Source organism: Coccinella septempunctata, chromosome 2 (genome assembly GCF_907165205.1).
Source record: "Coccinella septempunctata chromosome 2, icCocSept1.1, whole genome shotgun sequence".
In the NCBI taxonomy this organism is placed as follows: Eukaryota; Metazoa; Arthropoda; class Insecta; order Coleoptera; family Coccinellidae; genus Coccinella; species Coccinella septempunctata.
Window position 1 is genome coordinate 8,956,642 of NC_058190.1, and position 15,813 is coordinate 8,972,454.

At 36.5% G+C, this 15,813-nt stretch overlaps 1 protein-coding gene across 1 annotated transcript; it reads right to left on the bottom strand.

The window, feature by feature from the left end:
* Positions 1-2,119: 2,119 nt before the first annotated feature.
* On the bottom strand, positions 2,120-3,390 carry LOC123307948 (isopentenyl-diphosphate Delta-isomerase 1). The gene is made up of 3 exons (XM_044890453.1): positions 3,362-3,390; positions 2,962-3,304; positions 2,120-2,887 (listed from the first exon to the last, which is right to left on the bottom strand). The coding sequence occupies exons 1-3, from the start codon at positions 3,373-3,375 to the stop codon at positions 2,423-2,425; spliced, it is 822 nt and encodes a 273-aa protein (XP_044746388.1). The 5' UTR covers positions 3,376-3,390; the 3' UTR covers positions 2,120-2,422.
* Between the last annotated feature and the right edge of the window lie 12,423 nt (positions 3,391-15,813).

The window sequence follows — 15,813 nt, forward strand, 5'->3', positions numbered from 1 at the left end:
GCAACAGTGAAAAATCAAATGACTGAAAGAAAACGCGTTGTTGTCCGACATACCTTCGTTATACGAATTGTCCCCTCTTCATAAGATTCGATCGACAGAATATTCAGAAACTCGGCAACGTTCTACTAGAAAATGAACTAATGATGCGCATTCGTATTAACGACCACTGTCAATTTTTCGCCGCATTTCTTACTACTGGATTAGCATTCTAGAGTAATAATAGGTCCTTTCGTTTGCATGAAAAGTGTAGCACTTTTCTACACTCGATTGTAGTATTCATTTGCTGATTGAATTTATACCAGTGTAGAGAAGGCGTAGTTTATCTACATCTTCTTTTGACTATGTGTAGATAAACTACACTTCCTCTACACTGCTGTAAATCAAATCGAGTGTAGAAAAGTGCTACACCTTTTATGCAAACGAAAGTATAAAACCAGCAATATCGGAACAGGCCCTAAATGTAATCTACGTTGTTTATCATTCATTCTCGCATTTAAAATGCATTCTTTTGAACATAATTAAAAAACTGATGGTTTAAAAAAAACCATCTACATTCGCAGGATTTTATGATGATAGCGAATTTTATTACCAAAAAAAAAACAGATTACGTTGATTTCCACATAGGTATAGACTATACAGGGTGATTCATAACTATTGGGACATAGGCTAAGGGCAGATTGTTTGGACCAAAATATGGCGATAGGACCAAATATACCTCAATGAAATATTGCTGTGGAAGAAGATAGAGGGCGTTAAAGTTGAATTTTTTATAAGGGGATAGACTAATATTTTCTCCGAAGTTCGAAAGTCCTTTACTAACAGAATTAGAAAAGGCATAGAAGTCGGAGGTGGCCACGTGGAACATTTAAGTTTATTCTTTTTATGTTACATTGTTTTTAGTTATGCTTTATCGTCGAAATAAATAAATGAATCGTTACCTCAAATCCCCTTCCGATGCTCTGAAATGTTCAATTGTGTTTTTCTGAAAAACGAATGAAAAAATATACAGTGAAATAATTAGCAAAAAACGAGGAAAAAAATTCAACTTTAACGTCCTCTATCTTTTTCCACAGTAATATTTTATTGAGGTATATTGGGTCCTATCGCCATATTTTGGTCCAAACAATCTGCCCTGAATAACCCTGTATATTTAACCTATAAACAATAGAAACAGTAGCCACGAAGAAATTAAGTGAAAATTAATTCAAAATAATTTCCTTTTTGAAAAAAAAGATATGAATTTTTCGCCATAAGTAGTTGAATATAAAACAAAATTCTTCTGTTTATTATCCTTGAATCAAGTAACCGCTGAAATATTCTCATCAACGGTTAATATATTTCAAATATAGAAAAATTTGCATCATTTTTTATGTTCATTTTTTGTTTGATTTCTTGATCATATGCCTCAAATAAGCCTATTTTTTAAAGGGTCAATACTGATATAATCAATTATTCAATTATGAAAATGAACATTGGAGTAAAAGTATGAAAAATGATTCTTTCAAGTAACAAATAATAATTGAATAAGCACACATCATGAAACAAGTTGTTGTAACTTCTCTATTGAGTATGTTGAATAAAAAAAGACCAGTTTCACAAAGCTTGATCTGGAGTCAAGCTATTATCCTATACTTCCACCCAGTGATTCTCAATTGCCACTTCTTCAATATATTCGGGAATAAAAAAATTCAGTGATTTCATATTGAAAAACTAAGGACAGTCACATTGTTGATCATGCAATCAATATTGTGAAACCAGCAGTAAATACGCTTTTAGAACTTAGAATTGGCGTTCCATCATAAAATATCCATTTTAAAGCCATTTAAACCTTGAATACATATATTCATTTATTTCTTGAACATCATTATAAACTACATTCCTTAAAACTATGATAATTATCCTTGTTTAATATCTAAACTAGTAAAATATATTTCAGACTCTTGGTATCAATTTAATATTACTTTTTTTATATCTTTACGAAGCAAAAATCTCTTATAGATTATAGCTGTGATTTTATGTGGTTGCAATAAAACAACCATTATGCTCCTTTATTTTCATTTCAAGGAGTAACTACAGCGGTTTTAATGCTGAATTCAAAAAAATAAAATTTGCAAGGAAGTCTTAGTGAAAATAATTTACTCATTCAAAATCATGATACATATAGTTATAATTTCATCATTTTAAATATTCAAGAAGTCGATCAGGAAATCTATTGATCCATTTACATTTAATTATATTTTTTCCCAGCAAAATATTACATAAAGTTGAATTTATTCCAAACCATATCCCTGCATCCTTAATTGAATGAGATTTTAATACTGTAATAAGCAAACAATTAAGGATGAAAGTATTCATTGTTTTTTCCTAAGTAGTTTAAAGAATATGTACTTGAACCAATTAATTCCAAGGATGAATATTAAAGTCAATGCGATTCAAATTTCAAAATTTTCTTATGTTCTATGTAAGATTCCAGATCATCCAAATTGTCCCACCATAACTTTAATCGATGCTTTAAAATGAGACTAAACCAAGGCGTCAGAGGACCACTAAGTGTTGGAATATAATTATCTACTTCATTTCGTGGAACATAACTTATTTCTGATATTTCATCTGGATTGGGATGCAATTTATAGTCTCCTTTCAAAAATAATATATAGTCAATTTCATGTTCTCCCCATTTACCATTACCCTCATCTTTGTATATAATACGAGTAAGATAAGTAAAATCTTCAACTTTCATTGAATCTACTGGTATCCCCAATTCAAAGTTAAGCCTCCTAATAGCAGCTCTTTTGACTCCTAAAGCATTTTCTTCTACCTCTTCACCTGGAACATCAGCAATTGGATGACTGCAGCACGAATTTGTATAGTGATCAGGATAAGTAATCTGAAATATCGTACAATTGAAATTTTATATTTATTTCATAGATTGGAAATATACATTACATTTATTCAGCTCACCTTGTTGGAAGAACGCTTTTGTAGCAGCAAATCCCCATGACCATTGAAAAGAAAAATGCTGAAGGCCCTGTGAAGCAATATATTTCCATTTGCCTGAACTTTATGACAGTCTCTTTTACTTGCAGTGCCTATAACTTTGTCCTGTTTAGAAACAAGGAAACAGTTTTCCGACATAGCTTTTTCTTGTTTATCACTCATGATTTCTTTAGTTAGTCTTGTTGTAGTAGAAATATTTTTAGAGAGCGGAAAACTTACTAACCGCCTGATAGAGGATATCATTTTGAGCAGTAAATTCTTCACTTCTATGGTAAATCTCCTTTTTCTACAAGACCTTTGAACTAACCTAAAATATTGAAATTTGACATTTATAAATTCTGTGGATACCCAGTACCGACAATACATTAGCGGAACCATGAAATCTGGGTTGGCATTAAATAATAGATAATAAAGTTATAAGTTTTTCAATGAAAAGTCAAGCAATGATTCATTTTCTGATTAATTCAACTTTTTCTTGGAAACATGTTGGCATAACTGCCACATATCTGTCTTTATCTCTGTGGTGCCACTGGTGCCATATGTCTGAGTCTGTTTCTCTCTGGTCTGTGCCTTGAGTAAGCCAGTGAACTCAAAAAGTTCCCTTGGTAATGCAGTGGTTCCCAAACTTTTCTTATTATTTGTTTCATTCTTCCCATTGAACTCAAAAATAATAAGTTCCCTATTGAGTTCGATGATTTTTCCCTATAATGACTGTATATAATCAAACTTTAACATCTGCCTGTAACTACCAGGCATACATTTAATTATTTACTTATCCAACTACCTATATCCCTCATACATAATTACATCTATCATTGCATATATGAATTAATCAAATATGATTTGATCTGTTTCGTTAAATGTATATATTTATATATTTCAAGCGCTTATAGAAATAGTTCTTTGTGCAATCAGTTGGGAAAAGCATTATTTTTCGTTATGAGCGTGAATACGAAAAAAACTGTTTTCCAACATGTTTCACACAAAAAAATTTCTAATTTTGAATAGGATGTTCGCTATGAATTGAAATCAAAAGTTCCAAAAACGTCTATGAAAGCTTCGCTCAGAGATTCCTTCAAAAATGACCATCCTGATTTATCGCGTTTATACGTCGATAACGGGGTTCATAATAAGTATCAAAACTCAAAAATGTTTTCCCAATTCTGTTTACTCAATATTTACGGAAATACAAATAAGAAATAATATAATAACACTAGCTGACCCGGCAAACGTTGTTTTGCCATATAAATAATTTCCTTTTGTATGTTGTATTATGTATGTATCATAAAAAAATAGAAATTAAAAATTTTGTCTGAAAAATAAAAAAAAATTTAGGGGTGGACTACCCCTAACATTTAGGGGGATGAAAAATAGATGTTGGCCGATTCTCATAGATACCGGATAAGCACAAAAAATTTCATCAAAATCGGTCAAGCCGTTTCGGAGGAGTATGGCAACGAAAACTGTGACACGAGAATTTTATATATTAGATTAACAAAACAGCTCTATTTTTAAAAAATATTACATACTTCCTGATATGATCTCTGTTTGTCGCTATTTCCTATTGTAACGTCCGAACCCCCTGCCGCCGAAGGGGAAAGTCGCTACGGTTCTCGCTTGTGCCGGAAAGCCCTTGAAACGGGGCGTATCGATATAAAAGATACGCACGGTGGACCCCAGGGCAGTTATTCTGAACAGACCCAAATGAACAGGGTTACAAAGTGCAAAGTAGGTAAAGTGATTAGTGAGTATGTAAATAAATTAAAGTAGGTTCTTGTACATAAATTAGTGTGGTTATTTTGTAAGTAAATTAGACATTGTGTGACAGAGACAATATAATTAACCCCGAGAACACGTTAAATTGGTGTCAGGTATAGGGTGTTGTGCTAAATTAAATTGTGGAGTATTCTGAAAGCCAATAACGAGATCGCAAACGGAGAAAATGGACCAGGCGAGCATGGAATTTTTCAAGCATATGAGCTTGAAATTGGAAGAAGAATACAAAGAAAATAAAGGGATAAAACGCCAAGAAAATGGAAAATATAATAAAATAAATGGAGGAAAACATCAAGGAAATTGAGTTTGATGACACAATTTAATCGAAATTTTCAAAAAGCGCGAGTCAAAATCTACATATATTCATGTAAACTGACTGTATCATTGAATTGGACTTTCATTATTCAAAATTCTTACTTATTGCTTTATAGGCGCAACTCATCTTAGATATTCACTTTGCTCAATTTTCGCGGATTTATTTATCAATAATTATGTTAAAAATCTCAGGTAATAATGAAATCATTTCTAAGCAACGTGAAAAGAAACTGAAAAATCGGGTACAGGATTGAGAACCGTATTTTCAGTAAAAACGGAAAATTGTAAGTTTTGGATGGATAATGGATTAATTCTGAATAGAGTCGAAGAAATTGAAGACCTTTTGGGATACTACTTGATTCGAACCTGACTTTTGAAAAACATATCGATCAAATAGTTGCTGAAAGTTTTATGCTTGGTTTTATACTTAGCATATCGAAACAATTCAAAAACCCGAAAACCATCAAATTATTATACTTTACGTTGGTTCGAGGTTCGAGGTATTCTAGAATACGCTTCACCTGTGTGGAGTCCCTTTTATATTTATTTATAAACAAAGATATTACACATGTGTAATATCTTTGTTTATAAATACGTTGACAGGATAGAGGGGGTTCAGAGAAGGTTTACAAAGAATATGTGTCATTGGCTGCATTCAGGAGGAGGGTTACTTTTTACTTGTGTAGAAATTATTGATAACATTCTGTATGTTTTTTATGGCCATTTGATTTTAGACAGCTATGCTCCTTTTTCGAGCTTAATTTTCGTTATTATGTTTTTGAACTCACGAATGTGTATATAGGTTCTTTTTTCTTCTTAATTTGTTGTGAGCCCTTGTATGTCGATGTATTTCTATTGGAGTTCCAATTTGAATGAATGAATAAAAAAATATTTATGAACAATGTTATGTTTAAGTAAATTTTGTTCATAAAAAGAAGTTTATTGACTTTTTTATGAAACATGTGTAACTGAACTGGTTTATTGCGAATGGGAACTGTTCGTGCCGAAGTACACTTATTCGCTCTCCGGATTAATTACGAATGCAACTTAATAAGGCATAAGGTATACTTCTTTCAGGTTTTCCATCAAAAAACCATTTCAATAACCTTTCAAAAACGCATATAAGATTCGAAATCGCAACATCGCAAGCAAACAGCGCTTCTTAGATCGGCCCACCAATTTGGCGAATCTGCTGCATTATCAGATTATTGTGTTCCAGAGTTTTTGTATAGACGGCTGTGTGAACACTGAACACTGAAACACCCTTCAGACCGAAAACTCATCCTTCGCTTGCACTGAGTTTTTTACTATTTTTTGACCTATATTGCCGAAAATTTACGCCAATGGATTCGAATAGATACTCCATCAAAACTCAAATCTGGGATCCGTTTCTAAATATGATTCTTGAGAAGCTTCATAAATGCTCGTGCTCAGTGGCAGCGATTGAGCGTAAGAAGTGAGGGGGCAATAAGGTGAAATCTAAAACTGAAAATGGCAGTGTAAGAAATTGCTTCAAGTTAGTTTGATTTTTTGCACCTACAAGCATTTCCAAATTCCAAATTCTAGGAAAAACTGAATGCAGTCGTAATTGATTGATTAATTTATCGGTAAAAAGAAACAATAGTTTAAGTAGGAATAAACAAAAATAATAAACAGTATGATATGTCTTCTCGATGTGTAGGTACTTGTTTTAAAATAAAGCCAGATGTCTTGATTTCCGCCTGTTATATATTTCTACGCATTCTTCTAATTTGATGTTTTGAGCAGCATCTTTCTCAATGGATAGTATAGCAAAATGTGACAAACGTTCTTGATGCATTGCATAGAATTCCTCAAATAATTTTTAATCCGCTTCAAGACACTGAAAGATCGTTCTGCTGTTGCAGCGGATAAAGGGATAGCCAAAAACAGTTGCAGAAGCTTGAACAAATTAGGGAATACATACTGGTTGTGGACATTTTCTGACTTGAATTGTGAAACCAAATTTGGCCCAAGATGACGATCAATTTGGTCTGAATCATGATGTTTTCTTGAAAATACATCGATTTCGGATGCTAAAGTACCATCTTCCAAATCAAACTCGGAACTCACAGCAGAACACGCTTCTTTGATGCGGTCGTTACAAACTGCGTTATTTTTCATCGAAACCGTCAGCAGTAGTTCCATGTTGCAGAGTAGAGCTAACTGGTTTTTCTCAAATCGTGATTTAATATGCTCCCTGGGTCCCTGGGTGTATCTATCAGAGGGTAATAAAATGCTTTTAAAAAGTAGGTTTGAGGTGAATCATCTTCAGGATGAACTTATCCTCCTCCTATTTTTTGTTACTGTATTCTAACCAATTGTAATCTGTAAACCACATTTTTCTACACTTTATTTCGTTTGTTTCTGGGTATTTATCCAGGAGTAGGTTGAAAAGGACCTTTTTTAAAAAACTGTGATGCTGCTTGTCTACCATGAATTGGATCTCTTGGTTCGAATACAAAACAAATACAAACAGCTGAAACAGATAGAAAAAATCAAAACCTTTAAATTAATACACATCAATATACAGTGTCTCAATACTTCTTACAATGGACTTTTAAAATTAATAAATGAGTATAACACTGATTTTATTGCAATAACTGAACATTGGCAGAATGAAGAACAACTGAACAGTTTCTATTTAGAGGGATATAAAAAAGTAAATAGTTTCTTCAGAGAGCAGGGCAAACATGGAGGAGTGGTTGTTTACTCAAGAGTCAACTTTGAATTTAAAGACAGGTTAGACATTTCGAGATTTTCTACAGCAGGTATATTTGAATGTTGTGCTATGGAGGGTTATTCTAATAATAGACTTAAGCTAATAGTTGTATGTATATATAGGCCAACGTCAGCACCGCTGACTGATGTAGATATATTTTTTGAGAAACTACAAGAAGTGTTAGATCATATAAATCGACAAAAAAATGGTCCAGTCTTAATAGTGGGCGATTTCAATTTTGATTTCCCCAATATACAGGCAATAAAAACACTAATGTCATAACAACGATAATGAATAGTTTTAATTTAAAAAAGATGGTTAATTAACCAACCAGAATAACTAGTCACTCAGCTAATAATAGCAGATAGTTCTGTGAAGGTAATTCAACCACATTTATCTGATCACTCAGCTCAAATTGTCTCTTTCACTCTGGAGAATGGGTATGAAATTAAACTTCGGGGTGAAAAACTGATGAGAATATATAATGATGAAAGTGTATTTTGTTTCAAAGAACAATTGTCGGAATATGATTGGTCAGATCTATATAAATATAATAATGATGAAATTGATGAAATGTGGAAATTTTTTCATTGTCAATTTCAAACTATGCTTCAAACTTCGATTCCGATTGTAAAATTAAAATCAGGAAAGAGAAATTTATCAAAACAAATCAATGCAACTTGTAATTCCAACCCTGTTTTGATGGCTTTAAAGAAAGAACTTGATATGCTTTTCTTTGGTGGCACAACATCGGCCGGAATATTATCAACAATATAAAGTATACCAAGAAAAAATATGATTCAGAAATTAAAAAAATTAAGCAAGCGTTTATCAGTTATAAACTCATTCATTGCTGTATCCCGTTACCGGGAATAAATCTACAAAAAGAAGAAGAAAAAAGAAAAAGAAAAAAGAAAAAGAAAAAAAAAAAAAAATTCGAACAGACTTGTAACTTCTTAGTGCTAGTTGCGACTGTGTGCCCTCCTGTGACTAAAGAGACCCAACCGTGACCTGCAGATCCTTCCACACTCAGGGCATGGATAGTCTCCAACCAGATCTGGCCGCCGCTGTATCCTTCTCGATTCTCCATTATAACTGTGGACTAAAGACCTCCACTGTGACCTGTCTAACGCTAGTTGTTCCCAGTTATGATTAGCATTAACTGATTTTAGGGACTGATGTAGTGTATCCTTAAACCGCTTATACTGGCCTCCTGGTTTCCGGGCTCCCTCAGTGAGTTCGCGCGCCGTATAAAGCTATTTTGGGGAGTCTTGTGTCTTGCATCCTCAGAATGTGGCCACTCCATCTGAGTCGGGCCCTCGTTACTTGAGTCTCAATTGTTGTACAACTCGCGCGCTGCAAGACTTCTGCATTCGAAACTTTGTGGAACCATCTGATGTGCATTATCTGTCTTAGATGACGTTGCTGCGTCTGTTCAAGCTGTTTAATATGTCGCCTGTAGGGAGTCCAGCTTTCGCTTCCGTAAAGAAGCGTTGGGAGGACCACTGCTCTGTAAACAGCTGTCTTGGTCTTCAGATTGAGGTCGTGATTTTGGAACACTCTCTCCTTCAGCTTCCAGTATGCCCGTGATGCCGAATTGATACGGTTGTGTATTTCCGTGTCAAGGTTAGCCCTAGTATTTATGAAGCTTCCCAAGTATTTGAACTGCTCGACCTGTTCTAGAGTTTCATTGTCCAGGCTGATATCTGTTTGAAAGCTTTCTGGCGGACTTACCAGGATTTTGGTCTTGTCAATATTGAGTCTAAGGCCTAACGCTTCGTATATATGTTTATAGGTGTCCATCATTATCTGTAGATTCTCTGAGCTGCTAGCGATGAGTGAACAGTCGTCTGCATATTGAAGTTCCGTGATAAACTTGGTACGGGTTTTTGCTCTGAGGCGCTTCAGGTTAAACAGGCCTCCATCAAATCTGAATCTTATCCCAACACCTCTTACGGGCATGCTCATGTCAGCAATTATAGATACAGCTATGGCGAAAATATTGAACAGTAAAGGCGCTAATACGCAGCCTTGTTTTATTCCAGAGTTGGTTGAGAAATGGTCGGTTGTAGAGCCATTATGCTGTATTCTAGCGGTGTTGTTGGTATGAAGGCTTTTACACACTGCTAGGAATTTTCGGGTACCTACTCCTAGACGTGTCATGATTTTCCATAGCGCTCTCCGATTCACCGAGTCGAATGCCTTGCTTAAATCGATGAAGGCTGTATAAATCCTTGATTGTTGTTCACGGGCCTTTTCTTGTAGCTGTCGCAGTGTAAAAATTAGGTCCACCGTACCTCGATTTGGTCGAAAGCCGCACTGGGATTCAGGTAAAAGCTTCTCTAAGAGTGGAACCAGACGATTAGCCATAATCTTCGAGAGAATTTTACCGGCCACATTAAGCAACGATATGCCCCTGTAATTGTTGCAATTCGACGTATCGCCTTTGTTCTTATAGAGGTTGATAACTAAAGCGTCTCTGAAGTCTTGTGGCACATCTCCCTGTTCCCAGATCTTGCGGAATAGTATTAGGAGACTATTGACAATGTCCTCATCCAAGGCTTTGAATATCTCCGCCGGAATGCCGTCTAGACCAGGTGACTTATCATTTTTCATATTTTTAATCGCGCTTATGATTTCCGACATTGAGATTTCGTCATCAAGCGAAGTCATCGGACTATACGCGGGGAGCAGGTTATAAAATATCTCAGTCAGATAATAAAACAAAAACAACATGGAATATAATAAATTCGTTAAATGGTAAAGGCCATATAAAAGAGCAAATTCTCCCTTCAGGAAACCCACAAGTTATTGTGAGTGAGTTCAATAGATTTTTTGCGGACATTGGTTCCATCATTCCAACTTTTCCTTCAGGTCAGGACAAATATGATATGAAACGTGTACAGAACTCTTTTTTGTATTTGAAGTGAAATCAGATGAAATAATTAAGGTGGTTAAACAATTGAAAAACACTTTTTCATCGGGATATGATGAAATGCCAAATGTATTAATCAAAAAAACTATTCATTTGATAGTGGAACCGCTGAGGTACATAATAAACAAATCATTTGTGGAGGGTGTCTTTCCATCTGAGCTAAAAATGTCTATCATATCACCAATATATAAATCCGGACCTACAAATGATATAAGTATACTTATATATTTATAGGTCGATAGTTATAACTATCGACCTATAAATCTGTTAACAACTTTCACGAAAATATTTGAAAAAATTTTAGCTAATCGTCTAATCAGTTTTTTTAGAAAACATAAAATTTTCAGTAGAGCGCAACACACGGTTATATGAATAAAAAAAATACAACTACAGCAATTTTTGAGCTTACAAATTTTGTCATAGAGGCTATTGAAAAGGGTGAAATTCCTGTAGGGTTGTTTCTTGATTTGTCAAAGGCTTTCGATTGTGTAAATCATGACACATTATTAAAGAAGCTGGAAAAGTATGGTATACGAGACCAACAGCTAAAACTTATTCGTAGTTATTTAAATGGAAGGAAACAAAAAGTACGTATTAAAATATACACGGAAACTTTCATTTCCGATGATCAAACTGTAAATCGAGGAGTACCACAAGGTAGTATACTCGGGCCACTTTTGTTTATTGTGTACATAAATGATTTGTCCAATAATATGATGATGATCAAAGTTTAGATCTCATAATGTATGTTGACGATACAAACATAATAAAAAGGCTGCAGAATATATTGAATTTGATACAGCATGTGAATGCAGCTTTCTCAGAAGTGAAATGCTGGTGCTGTACTAATGAATTAAAATTGAATGGAAAAAAAACAGAATGTGTAATTTTTCATACATCTAGGTCAAATATTGAGATACCAGAGATAATATTAATAGATGAGTCTCAAGTTAAGATAGCGGACTCTACTAAGTTTTTAGGTGTGCATGTTGATGCTAATCTGACGTGGAAAAATCATATTGAATACCTAAATAGAAAACTGAACTCCAATTTATATGCAATGAATATTTTAAAAAAATCAGTAGATACATCCACACTGAAAGTGGTTTACTTTGCCAACTTCCAGTCACTATTGTCATACTGAATTGTATGCTGGGGAAATTGTTCCAGTACTGATAGCTTATTTGTGAAACAAAAAATGGCCATAAGATCTTTATTTAAAATGAAATATAGGCAGACTTGTAGAGGTGTTTTTAGAGCAAACAATATTCTGACATTAACTGGCATATATGTATATAAAGTTTTTGGTAGAACATAAGGAATTATTCGAAAAATATAAAAATAAAAATGAAAAAACTAGGCAAATGGATCAATACTACTATCCAATTCACTCACTTAGCATAACTCACAAAAATTCTAGATATATGTGTATTAAACTGTACAATATTTTGCCAAGGCAATTTCATGTTATGGACGATGTAAAAAAATTTAATAAAAGACTTTTCCTATTTATCATTGATTGTGAACCATATAATTGTAACGTTTTCTTTGCTTGATTAAAACGTCCAACTTATTAAAATTATTTATTTACACTTAATACACACTTATAACTCACAAACTAACTATCACACTACTATTTATTTCCACTCTTGTTTATTTGCACTAGTCGCTTGCACTGTTACTATACTTGTACTTGCCTACCTGCTCCTCCGCTGGGCTTATATAGGCGCCGGAAACATTCAGGTAGATTCGCGGTTATTCTGGAATTTCTCGACCGCTCTGTTTCTCGAAAGGTCCGACCGCAAGGGCCGGACTGGTTACACTGTCCCCTCCTTAAGCCTGTTCTGTCCCAGAACAGATTTAGTGGATTTCTCCGAGGACCGTGGCGAAACTTGCAGTCATCACCATTCCTACAGTAGCCATTCTGATGGAAGTAGCACTCCACAGTTTTTCCAGGCTCCCTGGCCTGCTTTGGGTTGAAACTGCACACCAGGATCCGTATACCAGTCCCCTGAAATACCACCTCCAGCATGCTTCGCACAACTCGCCAATTCAGCTGGTCCAATCCACAACCGAGCTTGGGAACAGCTAATTTCCTAACTCCAAAGCGTTGAAGGTCTTCTTTCAAGCTATGCAGTGCCGTCCATAGATTCTGATAGGTTGGCTTCTGATAGGAATGTCGCTTGGTGACTAGGTAATAAATGAACCGATCTTCAGCCTTCAATTTCAAAACTTTTCCGATTCTTGCCTGCTGTCGCAATAGTTGTTCCTGACGTCCAAATTTATTTCTGAATACTCTGGCTATTCCTTTGCTCATACGAAGGTCCTCCGCAACGCAATGAGCGAGAGAGTATTCCTTAGACACGGTAAAGAGATCTTGATGTACTTCCTGTGTAACGCCGAACCGTGCAACGCGTGTCTCACCATAACAATCCATAAACTTCTGGTAATCGCTGCTACCTTGCATCGGGGCTTCCACAAGACGTACTTCTTCTTCGTCCTGCGCGTACGGGGCTAATCGGTTGAAATGGACAACCTTTGGTTTCCCTCTGGGGAGCTTCCTTATCCGGTAAACTACATCATTTATCCTCTTGATTATTTCATACGGTCCCTCCCACTGTCTCTGCAGCTTTGGTGAAGAACCTTTCTTCCTTTGTGGATTATGTAGCCACACCAGATCCCCAGTGGTGAATCCACCTTCAATAGCCTTGATGTCGTAGCGCATTTTCATTCGGTCACTTGCTTGCTGCATTTGATTGCGCACCTTGCCATGAATGTAATCCAGCTTGTTCCTTAATTTACTAACGTAGTCCTCCCCAGCTACGTCTTCTCCAGGCTTACATCCAAACTCTAAGTCGCAAGGCAGTCTTATTTCTCGGCCGAACATTATACTGGATGGAGTTTCCTTAGTAGATTCTTGAACCGAAGATCTATATGCCATGGTGAATAGATGTAAATATTCATCCCAATCCCGCTGGTGATCAGAAACTACTTTGGCCAGATGTTTTCCCATGGTCCGATTCATTCGTTCGACCATGCCGTCTGATTGTGGATGGAGAGGTGTAGTCCTTGTTTTGTGAATTCCCAATTTGCTGCATACTTCTTGGAATAGCTTCGATTCAAAATTTCGGCCTTGATCACAATGCAGCTCCAGAGGTATTCCAAATCTGCAGAAGAATTCTCTGACCAATTTATCAGCTACCGTACTTGCCTCTTGATTAGGAATACCGTAGGCTTCCACCCATTTCGTGAAATAGTCCATCGCTACCAAAATGTACTTGTTTCCATGGTCTGTTTCGGGAAAGGGGCCAGCGATGTCGATAGCTACTCGTTCCATGGGGGATCCGACGTTATATTGTCTCATTGGTGCTTTTCCTTTACCATAAGGTCCGTTAGCAGCAGCGCAAACCTTGCATCTTCTACACCAATCTTTAACGTCCCTCTTACAATTTGGCCAATAGAATCGCTGCCTGACTTTTTCCAATGTCTTGGTTATCCCGAAATGTCCACCTGAAGTTCCGTTATGTAGTCTGGTCAGAATGTCTGTCACACGGCTCTTCGGCACAATCAACTGAAGTCTCTGCTCAGTTCCATCTTCATTTTCCCAACAACGTTTCAGAAGACCTCCATCAATCTTCAATGTTTCCCATTGTGCCCAATACGACTTTACATTCTGGCTCAGTCTGGATACTTCTTCCCAAGTAGGTCGTCTACCGCTCTTCTTCCAACTCAGGATTACTTTCAAGTCGTTATCTTCCTCTTGTGCTCTTTGAATTTCTTCAGGTAGCCAGTCATCTTCGATTACGGTGGTTCGCCTTAAATCGATCTTTTCTTCCAGGCGCGAACAATGGCTGCAATTCTCGGGACAAGGTCTTCTTGATAACGCGTCTGCATTGCGATGGCTAGTCCCCGCTCTGTGTTCAGTGTCAAAGTCATACTCTTGCAGCCTCTCAATCCATCTAGCCACTTGTCCTTCCGGGTTCTTGAAACTCAGGAGCCATTTCAAAGCAGCATGGTCCGTTCTTAGTAAGAATTTCCTTCCGTACAAATATTTGTAGAAATGTTCTACGGACTTGATGACTGCTAAAAGTTCTCTCCTGGTCACGCAATAATTCCGTTCTGGTTTGGACAACACCTTGCTGAAGTACCCGATGACTCTTTCCTGTCCATCCTGGACTTGTGATAGAACGCCGCCAATGGCTGTATTACTGGCGTCGGTGTCGAGCACAAATTTACCTTCAGCCCTTGCGTAACTCAGAACTGGAGCTGTGACCAGAGCCTTTTTCAATCGTTCGAAGGCTTCAGCGCAATCATCGGACCATATGTACTCCTGTCCATCTTCCGTCAATTTCGTCAGCGGCTTGGCAACGTTGGCAAAACCAGATACAAATCTTCTATAATAAGTGCAAAGGCCTAAGAAACTCCGCAACTCACTCTTGTCTTTCGGTTTAGGCCATTCCTGCACTGCCTTGATCTTATCCGGATCAACTTTCACACCTCCCCGTGAAACTACGTGTCCTAAATATTTCACTTCTGTTCGAAACAGATTACACTTTTTAGGACTTAGCTTCAGGTTGGCATCACGAAATCGCTGGAAAACCTCGGATAGGTTGTGTAGGTGATCTTGGAATGATTTTCCCACTACTATTACATCATCAAAAGATACACCAGACAAGTTTTCCAGGAGAGCCCTCTCAATATTGTCTCCATCAGAAGTTCAAATGTGGCAGGAGCATTACATAGACCGAAAGGCATGACTTTAAACTGCCACAGACCTGTTCCAATACTGAAGGCAGTTTTTTCTTTATCCTTTGGATCCAAGCCAACCTGCCAATATCCACTCTTCAGATCCAAGGTGGAAAACCAACGTGATCCCGAGAGTGTGTCCAGGGTATCGTCAATTCTCGGTAAGGGGTAGCTGTCCTTTTTCGTGGCCTGATTGAGCTGCCTGTAGTCTACGCAGAATCTAGTGGTTCCATCCTTCTTTTTCACTAATACAACGGGCGATGTCCAGGGGCTATCGGACGGTTCGATTACACCTTCTCTCGCC